We start from the raw sequence: 23,460 nt of genomic DNA on the forward strand, positions 1-23,460 counted from the left end.
GTAGTTTGAAACCGGTTTAAAGAACCCGATAATGAATGATGAATACCAGAAAAAGTTTGTTTTTTTTTCTACATTTTGTGAACTAAATTTGAGCAACAATAGCAGCTGATGGAGATTTATTCCATTATTACCAAAACGCGGCTCACAATCTGCAGGGAAGGATGAACATTAGCTAACATTTATACTTGTATTTGCAATTAACTGGTGAAACGTCTGTCTAACTGAGGTCAAATGTGACAAAAATGGCTCGTTTGCCTTTCGGTTTCCTGTTTTTGTTCCACAGATTCCCAGCAGCCCTAAAAATGACTCCAGTCTCAGCTTTAAAAGCAATAATTCAAACGTAGAAAAGGGTTTTCCAAAACCATTTCTTTACTACCCTAAAACTTTTACCACAGATTTATAGAATTTGAGATGTTTTTTTTTTCTTGCCTTCATCAGTTTGGACGTTTTAATAAATGTCACTAAAACTTGTTTTAATCAAACGGAAGCAGAAGCCTTTCCAGATGGGGGCTGCAGTGAGGCTCTACGGCTGCATGATGGTGGAGCTCAAACAAAACGCTGATCACTGCGTTCAACGCCATGAGTCAGTGATGCCTTTTTAATGGCTGTTGGACGACGTGGCGTCCCGCGGCACGCAACAGAAACCCAAGTGGCTTCGCTCGTCTCTTTGTTTGCGGGTCAGAACCATTAATCAGCCTCTTTAATTAGCCGGACGCGCTGAGCTGCACTTGAAGGGGGCGAAGAGCTTACCCAGGAGGCAAACTGCTGGGCGGCGGACTGTCGGAGGGCCGTGGTCAGGTTGTAGTACTCAGAACTGTGGTGGACCTGGTGGGCGGCCCAGAGGACCGCCACTTCTGCAAGAGAGAGTTCATCAGGACATTTACATCTCCAGGAGAAAGGTTTGTTCCTGCCAGCTGTGGAGGAAACACACACTTTCAAAATAAAAGTTCATTGGTGGAAGGTGTGTGTGCGTGTTGGGGGGGGGGCACGCTGGTCAGCATCCAGCCCGTCCCAGAGCTGCTGTTCGCCTAATTCCTCCGCTAGTGCTGCACGATGTGAGGAAAACTTGCGATATGTCATATCAGAGATCAGTATTGCGATTAAAAAAAAGCAGGTTTTGAAATCTTTGCAGCCCCCCCCCCCCCCCCCCCCCCAAATAAAAAAGGGTAGCGACATGTTGGTGAAGTTTCCCATTTGTCCAGGTGGAGTCTTGAAGCTTTCAGAGCGGCGAAACGTTTCAAGGAAGAAGCTGCTCTGACTCAACTTCAAGGCAGTTTTGAGAACATTTTCAATGGGGAAAATAATGATCTGGCTTCACCCACTGAAAAAAATAGCCCCTCCAAACAAATGTTTTGCCCCCCTCTGAAGCACCAACAGGAAGCTGGTTCGCTGTGGCGATTCCTGAAGGGGAAAGCTGAAAGAAAAGGAAGATGCAGCACCAACTGCTAGCATCTGCTCCTTCTCCTCTCTGGGCGTAACTCTGTATTGTATTTGCAGCTGTAGCAAGAATCTCCCCCGCGGGATTCAAAAAGTACATGTGTCTTTCCAAAGCTGCTAAAGAGGCTGTTTTACGTCTGCAGAGGAATTCTGCTTCACTCTCTACATTTAGGATTCTGACACTCTGGAGGATTTTCTTCCATGAATGACCGTTTAAGGTCATCGCACAGAATCAAAATCACATTCATGTCCAGCATAGAAAATAAAAATAAACTAAACATTTGGAGACATTTTCCTCCACTCAGAGGCGGATTGCTCGGGCGAGCGAGTCTCTTGAGCGTGAGGTCAGGAATAGTCGGAGGACATGAGACGACATGGTTTCATCAAATCACAACCACGCTTCCACAGATCCAGACTGCAACGCCCCAAACTACTACACAACCACTACCGTGTCTGACAGTTGCTCTGACAATCCGCCAAGAGTCCAGATGTTTGGAGACGTTCTCCTTCCAGAAAGTTCCCCGTGTCTCATCAGAACATTAGTCCAGAAGAATGGATGGATGACAAAGATCAATCGATCGACTTTACTTATCCATCTTTATTGTCATTGTCATACGTACAATGAAATTAAAAGTGCAACATTTCTACATTTATATAAATAAACAACTTCCTGCTACAATAATATATACAACTACATCAAAAGCGCTTCAATATGTATAAAAATGGATAAAACCAGAGAAATCTTTATAACAAAAAAATAAAGTTCCCAAACTAATATAATAAGAAGAGGTCCAGGTTTAAGATGTTTATGGCAGTTGGATAGAAACTGTTCATCCAGATGTTCCTCTGTGTCCTTGTTGCTCAACAGTGTCTTCTGCTCCTCTGATAACCTCCTGGTTGAGTTTGGTCAGTCAAACTCCTGGAAGGTTCTCTACTGTTCCAAGTGATTTTCTGGAGTCCCAAAGACTTTAAATGCACTCAGAGGTCTTCTCGTGTGTTCCTGACGTTCTTCAGATGACAGCATCAAGTTTCTTTCAGCAGCTTCCCCTTTTCAGTTCTTATCTTAATACTTCTTGTGATGAGTCTGAATTTTATTTATGCTAGATTTTTCCCTCAGTGCTTCTAGACAGTGTCACTCACTTTTGTACATTTTTCACGTATGCCACTTCGGTCTTTCATTATACATCTGGGATTTACGACATTCATGAGTGTTTCTTGCGTTTGTCCTTCATTGATGTGCGCAGATCTCCGTCAAGGATTTTGGTCAACGGATCTTTACGCAAATTCGGTTTTGAGCTGTTCAAAGGTTTTGGTCAGTTGAGAATTAAACAGTTTACGCACGTTTTACGTAGTTTATATCCAATTATTACGTACATTTTACGCAACTGTCCATGATTTTTGTGAGATGCATAAACAAATTTGTGTCTTTCCACGACCGTTCCACGTAAGTCTAATGGACTTTTATGATCCACCGATGTTTAACTTTTATGTTCCGTATACGGCACACACGTCACGTTCAAATGACATAATTGATGCACAAATCAATAAATAATTGCATAGGAACAGCACAATAATCCCACATGATTCATATTCTACGTTGGTTTACGTGTTCTTTGTGTGGTTTATTCGTACTTCTGTGGTTTTAACGTGTTTCATTTGTGATGCATCTGTGAAAACGTCACGTAAAAACCACAACTTTTCTCACTTTTTCCACGTATTTTCACCTTCGAACAATTTTCATCCGTGAAATATGCACAAAGTGTAGGTAGTGGCTGCATGACACGGTCTTCACAGACGATTCAGCGCCGAAAAATGAATGCAGTTTCTGACTGAACTCTTGGAGTTGATCACCCCCCCCCCCCCCCACCCGCACACTGAAGGACAACTTCAAGAGAAGCGGCCTCTTCTCTGAATTTCTTTGCAGCCGGCCGGCATAAAACCAAACGTCTCCTTTCCGCTGCACCTGAACAAACACACCGCTAAAAAACAAAGGTGAGCTCCCCGCCAATGTCTTTAAGTCTTGCTGGTCGTCTGGGGAGGGTTTGTGTGACAGTGAAGCCTCTCAAAGTTAAAGGCATATTTTTTTTTTTTTACCAAATCCAAATAGACGCAGGAAGGTTGGATTTTATTTATTGCTTTTCTCCGAGAGAGCGGCAGCATTTAATAATGTCAGAGTGTGAGACTTACTGCATCTACAGCAGCAGAAAAAACAGGAAAATGACTGCAGGTCTTCCGCTAGGAATCATGGGGGATTCAGAGATGAATTGTCCCGCTATGGGACACACCGGGAGGATAATCCAGCCTTTGTTTTATTCCAGCGGCCTGAGGCGTTTTCCTTTTTTTGTCCCGCTTGCAGGAGTCATGCTCGCCAGCGTCCAGGATGAAGGGCCTTCAAGATTGATGCTTGTTGTCACTGATAGGAAGTCTGAACCGCTAAGCTTGACTGCAAGCCCATGTCCTCATCTCTGGACTCAGCAGGACGTCGCATAGTTTGGCAGGGGCTATTCAGGAGGGAAGTCCTGTTAATGGTGAGAACCAATGCCACAGAGCGCGCATTCCCAGCAAGAGCGCAAAAATGCTGAAGACGCTGCTTCCAGCGGGTCTCCAGTGAGCTCTAACTCTTCATTTCTCAGGAATGAAAAGGACCAGTGCATGCTGATCACGTGACAGACATCTGTAACGCCACGCCTACGCAAAATGGGATTCTGACTCTTAAAAGTCTCCAAAAAAAGTCTTTAACAGTTTTAAAACTCTAAGAACAAGAAGATGGCAGGCTGCTTGCGTGTCGAACCATTTCTCATTTTTCAACCCCTTCCAAACGGCACCAGGAGCCCGTCAGTGCCGTTCACGTGGGACGTGCGCGCTCCTAGTTGCAGCCTGATATTTAGGCAAACCGGTGAACCACGGCTAAAGCTTTAGTTGGGTTATTGTTGCTGATTTAGTTATCCTTCTCTATACTGCAGTTGCCATAATTCACTACACTGGATGTTTGCTATATTGTTTTTAATCTTGCAGAGGACAAACGCATCAGCAGCGATTTGTTTGCCTTTTCAGTTCAGGTGGACTCAGACGAGCTTTAAAAAGCCCTGAATTGTGTGGTTTTCATGAACAGAGTCCGGTTAAAACAAACAGCACCGGTGCCGTGGGATCATTTACAGCATCATGATCTGTGGTACAGGGAACATTTTTATTGCCACTTTAGAAAACAAAACACAGTAAAGTGATGCTGACTGTATTAAAACATCAAGATGCGCTGAAGGACTGCCATTAAAGAAAAGAAAATAAAAAAAAGTGCAGGAAGTTTCACATAAATCCAGTTTTGTGGGAAAAAGGCAGCTGAGACGATCAAGTTTGATCCTTTTAAGAGCGACATACTTTCATACTTTTTCCTTTTTTAGGATAAGTTTATCTGATCGTTTTAGAAGAGCTGGACCAGTTTAAGGAACAGTTTTGCAGTAAAATGATGCAACGTAGCGACTCATTTAACGGTGTTATGACACACGCCAAAGGCCACCTTTAGACATGTATTGCTGCTCAGTTAGACTTTGACATTAGACCACACTCGACCCCGTGACACTTATATAACCAGAGTCGTATAAAGTCAGGCTCCAGAGGGCCAATCGGAAACGCAGGCACTATAAAAGACAATCAGACAAAAACATCTCAGCTCAATGAGATCGAACGTCACCCAAACCTCAAAAATGCCCCGACCGTCCCGTCACTCGGCGTCCTGCACCCCAGCGGCAGGGATGTGGCATCTGTGAGTGGCGGGTCGCCCTGTCCGTCACAGGAGTAACAGCCTGTGAAGACCCCCCCCCCCCCCCAACTGTTTGGATTGGAGGGCTGTCGGAGAGTTTGCCAACCCAAACAGCCAACGCTGGACTTGGTGGGACAGTCGACCAATCCGGCTGCCATATTTCACAATTTCCACACAACTCTAACCTAAACACACTCAGCCATCGTCAGGCTCACTTACAGATACCATAAACACAGTTTGGAGGCACGAACAGCAGCGGCCGAGGAACAGAAACGCTTCAGTCAGCGTCTGACATACCGTTCATTCCACCGTTCATCGTCTTGAAAACAGAACCGCCCATTTCTCTCTCACACGCCTTGGGTTTGGATTTGTATCAGAATCTTTCGGTTTTTTTTCTTGCTTTTGGGTTTTTAAATTAAAAAAACTATTGTGAAAAATGAAGCACTTGGAGTCATCAGTGAGAAATGTGCTCTACAAATAAAGTTTGATTTGATTTGATTTCTGACACTGCAGACAATGAAAAAAACCTGCAACTCTCCACCAAAGAGCTGTTGAGCATCTGAAACGTAACCAGATTTCTTGTGTTTACACTGAAGCCCTTTTTAAATGTCTGACTAAAGTTGGCTAAAGTCAGACAGCGAGGTCACCGGCGAGCACACACATCCGCACAGAAAACAAACAACCGACGATAAAACGTTAGCCAAAACCTACAGACCCCGTGGCCGACTTGCCAACTTTTATTTACCAGCTTTCTAGGCCAGTGAAGCGGTGACTGGCCGTCTGGTTTTCAGAGTTTTGCAAGAATAGCACGTAGTAACGTTTAATTTAAACACCATCACTAATACTTCTTTCATTCTATGTAACTGTACATCACATTTGGGTTTGCAGAAATTGTGAAGAGCTTCATAAGTGAAGTTGGAAGGACTTCAGAGTTTATAATCAGACCTGGAGGGAGCATGTAAGACTGAAGGTCCAAGAATCCCACCCTAATAGGAGACTCTCAGATTTATGAGCACCGGTGGAAATGAGATAACCACCCTCCCAAGATAAGAACTGAACTTGATTATCCCAGCCACACTCCAGCCTGTGGAGAGGAGTTCATGGTCTATAGCAGTGTTTTTCAACCAGTGTGCCGCGGCACACTAGTGTGCCGTGGGAGATGGTCAAGTGTGCCGTGAGAAATTGCCCTCATTAACTGATCTAAAAGCAATTACCATCTCCAGGAAATCAGCTCTTTGTTCATCCAAACAGGCCCTGATAAAACACTGAGAATTTAAGAATATGAAATATCATAAAATTATTTTTTCTTTGTGTTTATATGATTCTATTAAAGACATTTTGATAAGAATAATGGGATACCGCGATTTAGCTGCAGCTATAACTGTGTAAGGAAAAGTCCCGCCCCTTTAATTGTCTCCACCAATCATTCTTGAAGGCTTAATCACATGTCATCAGTCTGACCAATCAGAAGTGGTTAAAGTATTCACTTCCTTGTTTCGATTTAGCGCAAAAAAGTCTCTCTGTTCTAACAGAAATACCAGCTAAAGCTCGTCTTTAGCGGTGTAGCTTTCCACAGAATCTGGTATCAGACTGGAACAAGTGAACAAAACAATGAAGCTCAAAGACGCTGGTCTTTCTGCGGTCGGCGGATTACGGGCACTACATCTCCCATGATGCAGTAGTGACTGTCTTAGCGCACAATGAGTCTCTCCTCTTAACGTCTTAAAACAACGAACACACATCAAACAGTTTTTGAATCTTTTGACTTAATTTTTAATACATCTTTTAGAAAAAACAGCTGCAGCTATCAGCGTTTTCTGCAACAATTATCACAAAAATTCATGTGAGATTGCAGAGCGGCTGTAGATCAATACAGACTGAGCTTTTTCTTTTTTTTTAATTTATCTAATTTTTTGGATGCTGGTGTGCCGCGGGATTTTTGTCAAGGTTAAAGTGTGCCGTGGTTCAAAAAAGGTTGAAAAACACTGGTCTATAGGATCAAAGGTTCCACTCAGGTAGTAATTATTGTTGGTTTTAACGTCTTCAAAGAACGGTAATGGACGTTGATGCATTTCACACATGCAACCGGTGAGGATTGGATACCTACAGCTGCCTTTGTCTGCAACTGTGATCAGATTGGTTGAAGAATGGAGAAAAGCATGTAGAATGGATGTAAAGCCTCAACGCCCCCCCAGTCTGAGAACATACAAAGTGAATGATCCTTTATCTCATTGATTTATACTTTTATGAAGGATCTTTCACTTTGTTCACGTCTTCCTGCAGGATTCTGTCTCAAATATTTCCCAGACAGCAGAGCTCAGTACGACTGGCTGACAGATCCATGAATGCAGCAGCAGCAGCTGGTTGGAGCTGCTGAGGAGGATCAGTCCATTGAAATCACATCAGGATGAGGTTCACAGCACAAACTCCCCCTGAATTCTGCTGGGGTAGGAGAGGGGGCATCCCCCCATGGGGCAGAAGGCTGGGGGCATTCTGCTTCCATTCTCCGTCCTCTCTTAGTGAGATTTTCTGCTGTTGCCACTTTGAAATCAAAGAACAGAGCTATAGGCTCAACACTGAGAGGGACTTGAGAGTTGCAGCAACAAACCTGCAACCTGGTTTTGAACAGATGTGTAGCACAAAGCAGACACATTGCAGCCATGAACACAACTTTGTGTTTCTTTTTGCACACAGGTTCAATGTTATTGTTGTAATAAAGTGAATGCTCCTTTATTTAATGTTTTGTAGTCTTTAGCAGCAGGAACGTTTAAGATGTTCATGTGGCATTAAAGTTGAACATGTTGGATTATTTTGTCAGTTTTTTCTCGGTGTGTGTGTGTGTGGGGGGGGGGGGGGGGGGGCATTTTTTTTCCCTCCAAAGGGGGGAACAGGAGAAAAAGTTTGAGGACCACTACATCTACATCTTGAGGACATCATCTCTGCGATGTTGAGGTTCAGCAGTTCGGTAATCCCTAAAATGACATTCCTGTCCTCTCTTTCAGCGGCGGACGGCACGTGTGGGACCTGACCTGACCCCCCCACCGCCCATCCTGATGCGGCACACCGACACCGCCAGCAAACTGAGCGGGGGCCTGGATTTCTGTCAGCCGTGCAACCTGCACCCATCCAGGAACTTGGGGGGGTTTTAGAGAGCTGTTTACTGAGGGGGGGGGGGGGCGCGGAGCAGCTCCCTTTCAAACAATAACATCCACATGGGCCGTGTCTCCAACAGCACGGAGGACACGGAGTGCTGAGCTCATCTGTTTGTCAGCACAGCTGCTGCTCGTCAGCAGGCCGGAGTGGCGAGGAAGGGTGTCGGCCCAGTGGACACGGACCCCAGGGGGCCCGGGCCCAGCAAACACACTCCACCCGCAACTTTCAGGAAGCGGAGGGTCCACCCTTATCTCAACCTTTCACAGTTTGCTTTCCACAGGGGTCTTCAGTGGTCCGGAAAGGTCATATCCCGCCTAAAATCAACCCTGACCAGGAGACAATCGCATGAGGTTAAAGGTCAAAGGTCAAAACTCCTGCTCCTCCTCCGGTTGGAGAGCCCCAGTCTGTCAGTGAGTGTGTGTGTGTGGTGGTGGGGGGGGGTCTGAGGGGGGGTTTGTTTGTTACAGTGTCAGTGGGTTTGTTGTGTTTTTGTTGTCACCTGATGCTCTCAGTGGTTTTCCTGTTTACTTCCTGGATCAGCAACTGATTGGGTTTTAAATTTAAAATGCTTTCTTCTCGTTTTGCAATTGCTGTACATTGGGGGGTATTTTGTGGTCCACTTGTTTCAGCTAAAATACATTTGAATGTTTTGTTTAGCTCAGCCTGATTAGTGATGAGGTTGTTTTGATGAAGGGGCGGAGCCAAGCAGCGACGAAACAGGACCTCCTTTCCTTTTGTTGTAAAGTTTCCACTGCACTACAGTCATGTTGTTCTTAAAGTGACTCATTGTTGTCATGTTGCTTGAAGTAAAGAAGAAGAGAACCGTGACTTATTTGTGCTTTGCTGTTCGGACACACTCCTCCCTACATCACAGTAGAGGTTCTACAGCCTGCTGGGATTTGTCCTCCCATGGATTTGCACCGTGAACTATTTTGTTGTTGTTTGCTTCAGGTAAGCGTTACACCTGTCAAGTGAACTGGACTACTCCAGGAAACCAACTTTGGTGCAAGAAACAAAGAAAGAAACTTCGTCTTTCGCATTTTCTTAACTTTTCTAATTTTTAGTTTTTCACTGTAACTATACTGACGTCAACATTCTTGTTTATTTCTGGTTAAATGCTTTGTATGAGGGGTTTTTGAACCTTCATCATGTTGGTTACTAGAAATATACTGATCTGATCACGTGATCAGAAACCGGCCCAATCACGTTGCTTCAGACTCGATCGGAAACAGATTCCTCCCAATCGGGGATCGGGTATTTATTTTATTCTCATCCTTGTGATCAGCGCCATGTCAGGTTTATTTTTTAACGCTAAAGCATGAATGGATCCCGACACTTTACTGCCGTAAATCGCAGCAGGAGCTCAAAAACAGTTTGGAAAGGTTAGCGAGATATTCAGAGATTCAGACGTCCAGGATCAGCAACTTTTAATAAACGTTTAAAGCTGACAACAAGGGTCTCTTTGGTTTGTCTTAACGCAGACAACAACCTACAAGAAGAAATAATGACTTATTGTAAATTCTCTTTGCAAGAATTACCGTATTTTCCGGACTATAAGTCGCACCAGCCCAAAAATGCATTATAAAGTAGAAAAAAAACACAGATAAGTCGCACTGGACTATAAGTCGCATTTTGACAGGAAATTTATTTGACAAAATCTGAGACCAAGAACTAATAACTTGCACAACCTTATATGACACAATCATAGCAGACTGTTTATCTCATAATTTCACAGTAATTCTTTCTCATACTTAGTTATTTATTCCTTTCATGAAGCATCATTGGCCAACTAATACTCTGTTTTCATCCTGTATTTGTAGAAACAGTTGTCATTTTTATTGCATTTCTGAATCTATGAAATCATTGGAAAATAGAATATTATGTTGTTAGCCTTCAAGATCTTACTGTAAAAAAAGGTTTGCTGATTCTCTGAGTCACTTAACATACTCTTAACACTTAACATACCTCATACATCAAATTGACCCAGGAACATCATCTCTGTTCCTCATAAATGAACATAACAGGAGGGTTAACAATGTATTTATTTCAATTTATATCTAATATAAGTCGTTGCGGAGTATAAGTCGCACCCCTTGCCAAACTGTGAAAAAAAAGGGCAACTTCAAACCGTAGGGGTGCTATATAAACTAATCATTCTCTCCTCCACTCTCACTCATGGTGCAGAGACGTAAGATCAGTAGGGCAAAATAACTCGGCGAAACACAGTAAAACAGCGAAACAACTAAACACATTTGGTCAAAAACCCACACTTAAACCCAAATCCGTCCAGACAGGCAAAGGGAATGATATCCCACAATCCTTTGCCCCCTACTTAATTGAATTAATTTGAATGAAATTAAAATAACTGTCTGAAAACTACGTGTAATTTTTAAACTGACTTACAAAAAAAAAGATTTATCTTAACTGAAACAAATAATTAAGTTAGATCAAAGTAAAAAATTATCTTTCCCAACATCCATATGTGGTCTTATCACCCTCTCATGGTGTAAAAAGTATTATCTGAGCTTCTTCATCCACTAAATCATCTACAAATGGACACACCATGCTGCTTCACCTCTCTGAAAACAAACTAACCTTCAACTAAACCTGGTCCGGACCAGGTTATGTTCAGAGCACGAGTTGCCATGGCAACTTGACAAACCCTGAAACATTCCTCCATTTCTGGAACCGAAAGCTGAGGTGATCAACTTCCTTAGCCTCAAACTTACCGTGAGAGCTAGCATAACCTGCTTTCTGGAATACCCCCCTGATCTGCAGATTCTTTAAATCAAATGACTGAGTCTGATCGGGACATCCCTGTTTGTTTCTTTATAAACAAACAAACAAACAAACAAACAAACAAACAAACAAACAAACAGCAGCATAGCTTGTTTTTATGCTTTCTTCCTTAACAACAGATTTCAGTTTGTTAATCCGCTTAACCAAAACCTTTTTATGATCCTAAAAAAAAGACCAAATATCTGTGCTTTCTCTGGCTTACACTGAAAACAGCACAGCGGCTGCCAGAAAACACAAACCCAACCACAAAAATGTTCACTTTTGCTTTCCTCATTTCAGCTTTTACCTTTCTCTCAAATTATTTGACTGAGCGGATGTAACGACAGCATTTCTGAGCGGCGCTCGGCTGCTTCTGGGCGGAAAGTGAAGGCCGGCGCAGCAGCGAATGCGGTGAGACGACGGCAGCGTGCCTCCATTACCTCACGTATAATCAGCGCACAGACAGCTGACCGGCTGATTAATGGCTTCTCGCTGGCTGCCGGGCCTGGATTTAGACGCCGCTCGCCAGCAGAGCTGCTATTAGTGGCGCTGGCGATATGAGGTCACAATAAACAGAATCAACGGGGCTGTCAACAACATGGCCGCACCGGGAGGGAGTCCGCCTCCCGCTCAGCCAGAACCAGGTTCTGAGCAGATTCAGTGTCAGAGTAGCTGAACCCAGTTGTTGTTGATGGTTTGTTTTAAATAAAGCTTCAAAGGAATTCTGGGAAATATGTTACATAGAATGTAAACAAACAGCAGAGGAGTTGGGCATACAGGCGATTTGAAGCTGCAGGCCTCAGCCACATGAGGGAGGGGGGGGGGCTGAAAATCCTCCGTGCTGAATTAACCCCCCCCAGACTGGGTTGTTTTTTTCCTTCCTCCTAACTAGTGCTATCGCATAGATCCGCTCCTGGCAGCAGGAGCAGCTTTGTCTCCTTGGTGGAGATGTCATCAGGGGGGGGCCACTGCCAAGAACTTTCCGCTTAATTATGCCTGAGCTGTCTTTTCATGTAGAAATAATGAGAGGGAAACTATGAAAATGGCCGTAAAACCGGTTAAACTGAAAATGGTATTTTATGCTGAGGTAATGCCGCCTCATATTTCCCCAGCAGAAAATCATTTGCTGCCTCTTCTCCGACTTTTATGTTCTAATCCTTCCCTCGCTGCTAATAATAAGATTTATTGCTCTATTATTGTAAAGAAAAATAAAAGTCCAGACTGAATGTTCCTTCTGTTTTGAGGCCCAAAAGCATCCTTCACATCCTTCCTCTGGATGAGGTTGGCTGGTTGAAGCCAACCAGAGTAAGAGGAGAGGACTGTGCGGTGGCGTCCAATATGGGGGGGGTGGGGGTGGGGGTGGGGGCTGCTTGGCTTTACAAGACTATCCACGACCCCACTATGTTCCAATGACGATCCCACTAAGCTTCGGAGAGGAGGAAGCTCAGAAAAATGGAAAGTTTTGTCCGACATCAGACATAACCGAACTTCGTGGACGGACGCCTGCGGGCAGAAACTCCGGGCATCGTCACACGCTGGGGTGACGCACCCATGAAGGAGAGGTCTGCGCCACCTGCAGGTCGGTCATGTTCAAATGAACCCAACAGGAACGTTTTTTTCCGTTTGAATTTCCCCAAATAACGTAAAAGTAATAGCAATAGATTAAAAGACATTACAAACTGTAGTCCCTTCACTGATTTATCGTATGTTTGGGATTTTTCTCACATTATCCATGTGTCTAAGCAGATGTGGCAGAAATGAACCGCAGCCTCAAAGCATCGATCTTCTCGTACAACATTAGGATTCATGACGCGAAGCCTAAGATGAAACTGAACCAATCAGGTTCAATCTTACATGTTAGGATAGCAACAAAACGATTTAACCCTTTAACACCAGAGCTTCAGCTCCAGTGTTGACGTTCTTTGATTTACCGCAACTCAACCGTCGATTTGGGACAATTTGCAACACTTTACGTCAGCACATCGGAGTAACTAGCACAACTAGCATAATGCGTTGCATATTGGCACAAAGACGCATTTCTCCACGGTGGAATCCGTTGGAATTACGTCAATTGCGTAAACACTTTGAGAGTTACGTACATTTAAAGGGCGTGTGTTATTTTGCCGTCGCCGCTGACAGCTCAGGTGTTAAAGGGCTACTGGTTTAAGTCAAACTGTTAGAATTTTATGAGCATAACATCAGTTTCTGCTTAACCCATGCTCCTAATATAACCTTGTTTCCATTTGCCACATTTCTCCCAGTGGTCATTAAGAGCCTCTGATGGCACAAAATCTCCATCAGGGACAAGCCAAGCAGGCCACTAGGGGGCAGAGGAGGGCTGGTTGCCACAATGTTAATATGGGGTCTCTGCTGAGTCGCCATTGCAACAAAATTCATTCTAATGTGTTTCTAATTAATTCTTTAGATGATTTATTCAGTTTGTGTTACTTCAAGTTCTTCTGTTAGTATTATTATTAATTTTTTTAGCAAATGGCTGCAAAGGTTTGATTGTTTCAGCTCCTTTTAGTAGGAAGTTGCATTCTGCACAAAGCTGTCCCTGAAATAAGGAAACTGGTCAGAAGTCTGTTGAAGAAAGGCGACTCAGAACTTGTCAAACAAGCATGTCGGGAGGGTTTGGTGTTGGGAAAATATTGCTCTAAAATAACTTTAGACCAGAGATAAACACAAATAACCACATAGTGATGCGTAGCAGAAGCTGCGGATAGCTAGCGTAAACCTAAGTTTCTTTATCTCAAACAAAAAGATGTTCTCCAATTTTTTAATGACTCCAACAGTTTCAGTGTAAAAAGCCACCATTTTATTTGTAATATTATGGTTCTGTTCTCAGCAGTTTAAATGCTTCACAAAGGGGGAACAATTACTATTTTCAGTGTTAAAAACTGAAGCAGACCACTGGAACACATCACACAGATGTGAGCGCTGAGCAGGAAGTAAAAAAAGAAAGTGCAACAAGTGAAGAAAACTGGCCATTCCTGTCATATTTGGACTGCTGAACATCAGCAAGCTTCCTCACCTTCTCACTACATCCTCACTTTTTTCTCTTATGCACAACGCCGTTTGTTTTTCCCCACTGTTCTGTCTTTTCTATAGTTTGTCTGCGTTCACAGAGACCCCCTCTTTTCAGATGGACTACAGTTTGCTTGTTTGGACCAAAGTTCAGATGACTTTTTTTTTTGTACCAACCTAGTGTGATCCAAACAGCCGGGTGTGAAAGCCTTAGTCATCCACTGTGCAGGTGAGTGAGCAAAAAAAAAAAAAAAAGACTGCAGAGCTTTTACTTTGAAATCAAAGTGAAGGTAAAAATGTCCAACTGCATTCCACAGAGATGTTCTCACCTCCAAAGCTGGGGCTCAGCTTCTGTTTAGTTAAATTCTAACATCAACACAGCGGAGTGGACTTTAATCCAGAGCTATGGAAGCGGGGGGGGGGGGGGGGGGGGGGTTGCCCCTGACACAAATAAACATCTCTGCAGACAAACACCTCGGAAGGTCCATCACTGAACCAAAACAGACGGAGACCGTCCCCCCACCAGCCCGCCCCTCTCGGTCAGAGATGCTGCAGCAGCTCTGGTGTGTAGCGGCCGTTGCCGTGGCAGCGGCGAGCTTAGACCACAGCCCTCCGCAGAGCGAGGCCCCTCACATCTGCACGGCTCCAAAGCAGCTGGATGTAACTCAAAAATAATTGCTTCCTCTGCAGTGTCCAGGAAAACATGATGTGAGTGCCATGTTCACAACTCCGCCCAGCAGGGACGGAAACTAAATCAACATTTCAGAGTCATTTATCATCGGCTAACTTTGTAGTCTCTGTTTGTACTGTTGCACGCTGAAGATGGCTGGTTTGATGCAGGCGGGTGGCTGGCTGTTATTGGCAACACACACACGTCCTTGAAGAAAAGGACCAACAGTTTTAAATGTGCTGAACTGCCTCATAAGAGTGTTTAGGGTTTGAACGTTTCTGGTCTTCATGCAGTAACTTAGGAGCGTCCGTACCATGAGCAAAGCGGTGGACCCAGTAGTAGCCAAAGTCGACCCCGATGAGGGTGAACCACCAGGTCCAGGCAGAGTCCCAGGGCAGCTCCAGCAGGCGGAAATGCTCCCAGACGTACATGTAGGCGGACAGCTCGCAGCCTCTCAGCAGCAGCCTGAAGAACACAACCAGGGTTCAGCTCACAGGGTGCAACAACCTTTCAACATGATCCCTTAGCAATGAAGCAGGCTGCACCGACATTTGATGCATTCACAGACCCTCAGTCTCGTTGGTCTCCAGACCAACTTGTGTTCTGACCAGCGACTGTATGTGAGGACTGGACCGAGTGAGTGTGACTTCACCCATAGGAAAGGCTTTATTTCCGGCTCCAGCCGAAAAAAGTCAATTTTATCGCCATATTTTCACGATACAGAGGCTGCCATGTTGGAGCCAAACATGGTCAGTAAGCAGGGCGGGGTTTATTACCAATGATTTCCAGAAACGATTAATTTCACGATTTTTTTTAATTCTTTTGATCGTGTCAATTCGATTGTTTTTACGAGCATTTAGACATATTTGTATAGAAATACAACAATAACCTATTTATGTGCTGAAGACATTCATATTACTCTGATACCGGTCACGTATTGTAAAAATTATTAGTGAAATAAACCAGTGAGATTGTTATTTCCATACAGTGTTATGTAACCAGAAGCTCCAACAAAAATGTACAGATCATTTCGTTCTGCCTCTCTAGGAGGCGTTTCAGTTTGGCCACTAGGTGGCGCTCAAGCTACAACATCACACTTTATTCCAGAAGATTAGAGTAAAAAACTTTGCTTTAGACACAAATAGCTACTTTAAAAATAAAAGTCCGTAAAAGAGTTTGGAGAATTCCTGCCTGTGAGGATATAAAGCTGTACATTTAGTTAGCCATGTGTGTTTAGGTCTACCAAGTGTTAGCATTAGCCGTCCTATGAAAAATTCCATTATACATTAGCATCAAGCTAGCGGACTTTCGCTTTACTGCTGTTATGTGTTAGGTCACTGCAAGAGGAACAATAAAAAAGATCAATCTCTACTTTTATGGATTGAAAATTGATCAGTGATTTTAACAACCCAACCACTCTGGCCAATCAGGAGTGAACTTGTTTGAAGGCCACACCCCTAGCATTTGAAAGCAGGCTACAAGAAATCTTTCAAACGTTTTGAACATTGGATGTGGGGCAGTGGCGGTTCTACACTAACTTACTCCCTGGGCGAGTAACCCCACCAGCGCCCCCCCCCCCCCCCCCCACACACACACACATACAAAATTTGACAACATCCTGCTGTGTTCCCTATCTTCTATTTAGCCATTTTACTCAAAAAATGCATTAATTTTCTAGACTTGTATTACAGGGGGGTCAAACTCAGTCACACAGGGGCCTAAGTTAAAAACACGCTTTTGGGCCGAAGAAGATAAATGTTTACTGAACACACTAAAGCTAAACTTTTAAACCTTTTAAACTGAACTTTTTGAACATAAATATGAATAAAAACAGGAACACAAGTTAAACCTTAAATAAGTTGTAATATTTTGTTCTCCATATAAATATATTCTGTCAAAATTATACAAATATGAACATGCTGCAGGACAAAAAGCAAAGAAAGCCTGGAAATATTAATAAGAAATTACATATCAAATAATTCCATTTTTTTGCTCTTTCATCATTTTTTAGAGCATTTTTTTTAGAGCTGGACTCCTGCTTCATTTTTAGCAATAATTTCTTAATGTGTGACGTCCTGTGTGTGTCTTTGTGAAACGTATCAGAGGGATTAGATCTAAAAAAAACTTATTGTGATTAATATGTTTAGGTCTTATAAAACATTTAAGACTAAATCTTAGAACTCATCTGTGGGATTACTCCAAAAATATTTGGCATTTCCCTAAATTTGTGCAACACCAACAGTAGAAATCCTCCAAAAAAACTCAATCCTAATAAAATGGTCTGCGCCCACCACCCCCCCCCCCCCTCCCCTTCCCTCTCACACACGCGGCTCCGTCTCTATGACGGGAGGCGCAGCTGCGGCTCAGAGTTGATTGTCAGATAGAAAAAGACTCCCAATCACCTGTTAGTGTGATTCAGCCAGCCACCGGCGAGTTGCGCTCCCCTCTCGAGTTTTTTGACTTATGTTCCAAAGACTACCGCAAAGAGGTGTGGCCGCAAGCGTCTTGCAGCAGAGGGCGGTGGTCACGTGCGCATCGGGTCTGCTGTGTCGGAGCAAAGAATTGTGGGAAATAATCTCCATTGCCTGCTTTTTTCGAAATTGGGTTGAGCACGGATGTTTGTTCTGCCTAATTCCTTTTCATGTGCCTGTTTTACGTTGTTTCACTCTGAGGTATTCTTTTTTTTTTTTTTTTTTTTTTTTTTTTTTTTTTGCACCATAAGTGTGAAGAGGAAATAGGAGGAAGACATTCTTAACAGTCTGATGTGTCAAACTAAAAGCATTAAGTGTCGGCTGCTGAAGCAATTTCAAATTAAAAGCTCCAAGCTTCCTCTTTGAATATAGTATGTAGCACATTAGGTGCAACGCCTCAGGCACGGCAAATGCCGCCCCCCATTAAGTGCCGCCCTGGGCGACCGCCCACATCGCCCATATCAAAAACCGCCACTGATGTGGGGGCCAGCAGGCTCCACCCACTTTTAAGTGCATGTATATGAGTATCGGGCTTCCAAGTCCTTTTTCAGAATGCACAGCAATTAAAAACCAGTTTGAACTTTGACCAATAAGGATTTGGCAGTGACGTAGCATCCTTTTCATCAGAAGCCATCAAAGACCATCTACATCAGATTCACGTCCCGGTTCTGACTCCTAACCGCCATGTTTCTCCTCTGATCCATTTGGATTTACTGTGTTTAGATCATTTTTGTCATTTAGAGAGCGATGTCAGGATCTGATGGAAGACTGAGCTCCCTTTGCTAAAAGCACTTCCGCCGTGCTTTACTCTCCTTTTTGCTCTTCAGAACATCAGTCCAGACGTTTAGTGGATCATCCAGATGTTCTAGCTTCTCAGGAGCGTCTTTCTCCTGGAACTCTCCATGGCTTCACGTTTGTCCAAAGGTTTCTTTCTGGCCTGAACTGAGTCCAGTGAGGTCGGACCTTCTCATCCATAACCTGCTCCTCTGACGGCGTCCTGGATGACTCCTGGTAGTGGACTCGTATGTCACAGTCCCAGATGTTTGTTCTCCATGTGTGAGAGGTAGATCTCTATGAGGTTCTCTGGAGTCTAAGAACTGCAGGAACGTCTTTGTGATCCTCTCAGATGGAAACACGTCAAATACTTTGTTCCTGGTCTGTTTTTAAATTTCCTTGAAATCCAGCCAGCTTCTTCACTTCATGAAACGGGAGATTTCTGGATTTCCCAGACCTGACAGCTCTCAGATCTAGATCCAGAAATCAAGATAATCTACTTTAATAAAGGGGGAAACGTCGTTTTTCACCAAGTTTCAGGCAGTTTTTGCACATTTTTCAATTTAAGATCCAAAGTTTGTGTCTGAAGTGATCTTTATATCATCTATCTCATCATTTCTGTAATGTTCTGAATCACAGGAGTCTCTGCTGGATGTGTGGTACATGACAGGTGTGTCACACAGGTAAGTTCTTCACTGCTGTCATTTGAGGCTCATAAACACAAACAGGGCTGTTAAAACACCAGATGTTCATAAAGATTAGCTAAAGGTAACCGAGTCACATAGGAACAAACTACCTGATGCACATAAAAACATTGATTTCAGTGTCTTTCTTCCAGAAACTGGAGGTTTGTCGCTGAAACGGCAGAATTGCTGCAGTTTTTGGTTAGCTAAATGTTTTCTGCCTCCAGGAGAGTGAAAGCATGCAGAGTCCTGACTCACAGTGGGAGTCTGGAAACCATTCCAGCTGCTATGGAGGTGACTCCGTCACTGATGGTGACCACAGAGCGCCCCGTCTTCAGAAGGCCCACCGCCAGCTCCAGCACCATCAGCCCCACAAAGAAAGGCGTGGCCTGCAGACACAAAAAACCGTGACAGTGTCATGCCCGCGCTGCAGCGCCTCCTCCTCCTCCTCGCCGGGCTTGTTGCACGTTTGCTTTGGCAGATGAGCTGAGGGTTTGCAGGACTTTCATGTTTAGTGGTCCTTGACGTTTGCGTCGGCATACCAGGCCAGAGATTTGGCAGATTGGAAAACACAAATGTTTGCTTGAACAGCGCGGACGGAAATGACCTCAGCGCACAGCGACAAGGGCAACCGGGGCGCTTTACCTGGAAACGGAAAGCTGCCTAAATGAGAACAGGCGTGAGACTAGCAGCTTTTCAGATTCATCAGGAAACCTTCTAGAGTTTGTATTTGGAAGAAATGGCAACCCCACACTTAAGTCAACATTAAGGGAATTTCAGACCAAATCTGGCAACTTTGGGTTTCACATTTATTTCATGACAAAAAATGACTTTAAATATCTATCTATCTATCTATCTATCTATCTTTCAGGCTAATGAGCGACTTTTGTCCTGATAGTTCTTTGGAACAGATTGGTATCATTTATTCGTAGCCATGAGAAATACACACAATTTAATAACATGACTTTAAACTGCACATGATGCATTTTAGACCTTCTTTTAGTGACATGTTTTAATTGCCATAAACAGATGGTTGAACATTTTTTGTTTTAGCAAAAACAAATGTTGTAAATCAATTTTTTTTTATCCTTTTACAATATTTTGCTTATTGTTTTTTAATCAATTGTATTAATAAAGTGATCGATTTAAATTTATTTGGTTACAAATTTGCAGACAAGTCTGGGTCTTTTATTGTAAGGCTTCACAAAAATCACTTTCTATTCTTTTGTTGTTGTTAGTGTCATTTAAAAATAGACAAACTCTGAACTTAAGCATCCTAAGTCGTCATGCATATTTCAAATTGGAACTCAATAACAAACTGAATCCATCACCTCAGACTTCCAGGTTCAAAATTGAAGGCGGAATGCCTTCAAAGCCTTCTGGCTTTGCTCTCCAGACCGGATGAACCACAGACACTGGAGCCGGTGTGCAAGCCTGACCTAATCCGTCACCGTGATGAAACCAGGGGTCCCTCCTGTGACCTTCAGGAAGGTTCAGGTCTCCCGTCTGAAGGGCTTAAAGGCGCTGTCAGCACCTGAGTAGTGAGGTGTGCCGACGATGTCGAGGTCAGCTGCCTCACAGAGAAAGGAAGAAGACACCGACCCGCCTCGTTTCTGCACATTCGTCAAGAGTTGGGGGCCCGACCGGGTCACGTTCAGGTCAGGGAGGACGGGCGCGTTCGGGTCTTTCAGGAACATGAAGTTTCAGTTATTTTTGAAACATTTTAGAATAGAATAGAATAGAATGCCTTTATTGTCACTAAACACATCACACGCGCCTACAGTGAAATGGGAGCACTTTACTACCGTGAAGTGCTGTATTTGAGCACAAAGCTGCTTTTCACAGCAAGGGTTCGACTACGGCTATCGGGCGTTTGAGATTTGATCCACAGCCGCCGCCCGTCTCTGATGACACCAAAAACAAACATCAGACTGAACCGAAGGACTTTCTTTATCACAGCTGTTCAGATCCCATTTTACGTTTGTTCCCATTTCTTTGGAAGGACTCGTGGTTTTTCCGGATTATTTCATTATTCCGGCAAAGATGATCCATCGGGCACGTTTACTCAAGCATGTCTGCTTCAGGAAGCGACATTAGTGGATGTGAAACGGGACATCGGTGTGACCGGAAAAGCGCTCCCTGCCTCCGGAGGCTGAATGTTGGGGGTCTGTGTTCGTCTGTATTTGAAAGCAGAACACGGTTCGATTCCCGTGAGACAGCATTAGATTCCAGATCGCTCCACCTGAGGACGCCACTCCCTTTCGGTTCCTCAGATCAGAGCAGCTCACCAAGGATTATTCCAATTCTTATTCATAAAACAAGTCTACAAAGACAAATATTGTAAAGATTATTTACTTTTTGTCCTCTGTAAAAGTTCAAAAGTTGCTTTTCTTCATTTTCTCTCATTTCACATCTTTGAACACATCAACTGAAGACGACGGCGTCCAGTAAATGATCGCCAGGAAAAGCATATTGTTTATTTGAGCAAAACTCAAGAGGCAAACAAATGTATGGAAACGTTTCCTGTCAGATTCAGAAACGTAAACTTGGGTTTGTGCCACGTCAGCAGGTTCAGTTTAAGGAGGATCCCAAAGATTACTTTTCTGATTTCGGAAACCAAACACTTATTACAGCAACTAGTGTAGAAAAGGTCAATGAAAATGGTGTTTTGGGTTTTTTAACACGTTCTTGTCCAACATTTATGAAGAAAATTACGCTTAAGATTGAATTTCTGAGTATTTCTTTATTCAAATTGTTGTGAACCAGGAGCAGATGAAAAACTGCACAAAGGCAGTTTGAAAAAGATCGACGTTGAAAGTACGTCTCCCTGCTCTGCTTCATTCTGATGCGTCCACTGACAGACAGACAGATCCATGAACGTTTTTGTTTTCCTCGTCTGAGCTGGAATCCGGATCAGAACTGGACGGTGGGTAGCTACGACAGTCCTGCCCACAACTTAGAAGTGAATTTCTAAGAAATGGCATCCTCATAATGAAAAGACCCCTGGGAACGCCTTGAAAATAGATGAAAAGATGATGGGAGTGGGACTTTAAAGGTACATAATACGTGTTCAAACGTTGAGCTTTTGCAGGAACGACTGAAAAACTGACAGATTTCTTCTGCTAACCAGTTCTGACAAAGCGAATGGGGGCGAAACGCCAGCGGTCACTGACGGGCCTTTACTCCTGAGCGTTCTGGAAATGCCTAATAACCTCTTAACGGGTCTGTCAAACATGGAACTAATTAGTGAGGGAGGGGGGTCAGCCAAAGGGGTCACAACTGCGACTTTAGGCAGCGTGGCAGCACCGCCGGTTCTCTTAACCAAAGAACGGCGTGGGACGCCCGGCCCCCGCCAGCTGAGACCGCAGAGGAGCACATGTCCAGGTGGTGGGAGTGGATGGGGGGGGGGGGGTGCATGCATGCATGCAAGCGCATATCCCCCTGTGAATGAATGTACAGGTGTGTGTGCAAGCAGAGGCGTTAGCGGCTCCAAAGACCCGCCATCACACGCAACCGTCCAACATCTGGAGGCCTCCTCCAAACCCGCAGAGGGAGAGGGGGGGGGGGGGGGGGGGGTTGTGAGGCTGAAACTTTCCCTCCTTTTCTTCCTCCTCTCTGCAGCCCCGGCGCCACAGCTGGGAACAAAGTTATTGAACGGGGCCCGAGCACCTATGGCAGGAGTCCCCAAGCTTTTCCCAGTGAGGGCCACATGACGTTTCCATTCTGTGATGGGGGGCCAGGGTCAGTTTGAAACAGAAAAAGTGTGACGATCGCAGGGAGGCCGAAATGTAAACTAAAAGCCACACATAAACGAATATTAAAAACCCAATCTGATATCAAATAATCCTCTCTGGGTTCTTCACCAAAAAATATATATAATAAGAGCCTTTAAATAACCACATAACTCTCTGTGGGTTGTTCACAGAAATAAAGCTTCTGTTGTCCATGCACACTCTTAGGTAGATGTTCAACTTCAGTTGTAGAGCAGAATCTCTTGAATGACTCACAGTCTCTGGGTTAGGGTTAGGGTTAGGGTTGGGTTAGGCTTTTGTCTTCTTTCCTTATAATCCAGGTTTGGAGGTTTTCAGGAGGCTGACCTATAGACGCCACTGTTTTCTCTCTGATCAATACCTGCATGCTGGATCAATGTTTCCCTTACCTAACCTTTTTGTCACTTTTCCATTCTGATGGCGGGGCGGGACACGTTCACGTTTCTGTGACAGGGGCAAAGTGAGGTTGCAGTAGCAACATTTTAGCTTGGCTCACATTTCAATTCAAATTAGCTTTGTCTATGAAGGAGGAGTCAGACCTGAAACTGCATCTACAGCAGTGTTCTGAAACCCAAACGAACCGAACCAGTTCCACCTAGGTGGTTAGCAGCTGAACGAGATGACCAGGTTGGGGAGGGAGTCACTGGCTCCCCAACCCCACCTGAGGACAAAGGACTCCTAACGACCCGAAACAATGTAGGCTAAGGCTACGTTCACGCCGCAGGCTGACACGACCCAATTCCGATTTTTTTGCCCCTGTGCGACCTGTATCTGATCTTTTCATGACAGTCTGGACGACACAGATCTGATCTGTTCCCATGTAGGCTAAGGCTACGTTCACGCCGCAGGCTGACACGACCCAATTCCGATTTTTTTGCCCCTGTGCGACCTGTATCTGATCTTTTCATGACAGTCTGGACGACACAGATCTGATCTGTTC

General features: G+C 44.1%; 1 protein-coding gene across 1 annotated transcript in view; it reads right to left on the reverse strand.

Annotated features, from left to right (window-relative positions):
• agmo (alkylglycerol monooxygenase) overlaps positions 1-23,460 on the reverse strand; it is a 62,924-nt gene that overhangs the window by 34,595 nt on the left and 4,869 nt on the right. Inside the window, exons 2-4 of the mRNA XM_004078408.4 lie at positions 19,009-19,139; positions 15,136-15,287; positions 751-854 (exon numbers count right to left, since the gene is read on the reverse strand). Of these exons, the coding sequence (XP_004078456.1) occupies positions 751-854; positions 15,136-15,287; positions 19,009-19,139 (387 nt within the window). The remainder of the gene's footprint in view (positions 1-750; positions 855-15,135; positions 15,288-19,008; positions 19,140-23,460) is intronic.

This window comes from Oryzias latipes, chromosome 16, assembly GCF_002234675.1.
Source record: "Oryzias latipes chromosome 16, ASM223467v1".
Classification (NCBI taxonomy): domain Eukaryota; kingdom Metazoa; phylum Chordata; class Actinopteri; order Beloniformes; family Adrianichthyidae; genus Oryzias; species Oryzias latipes.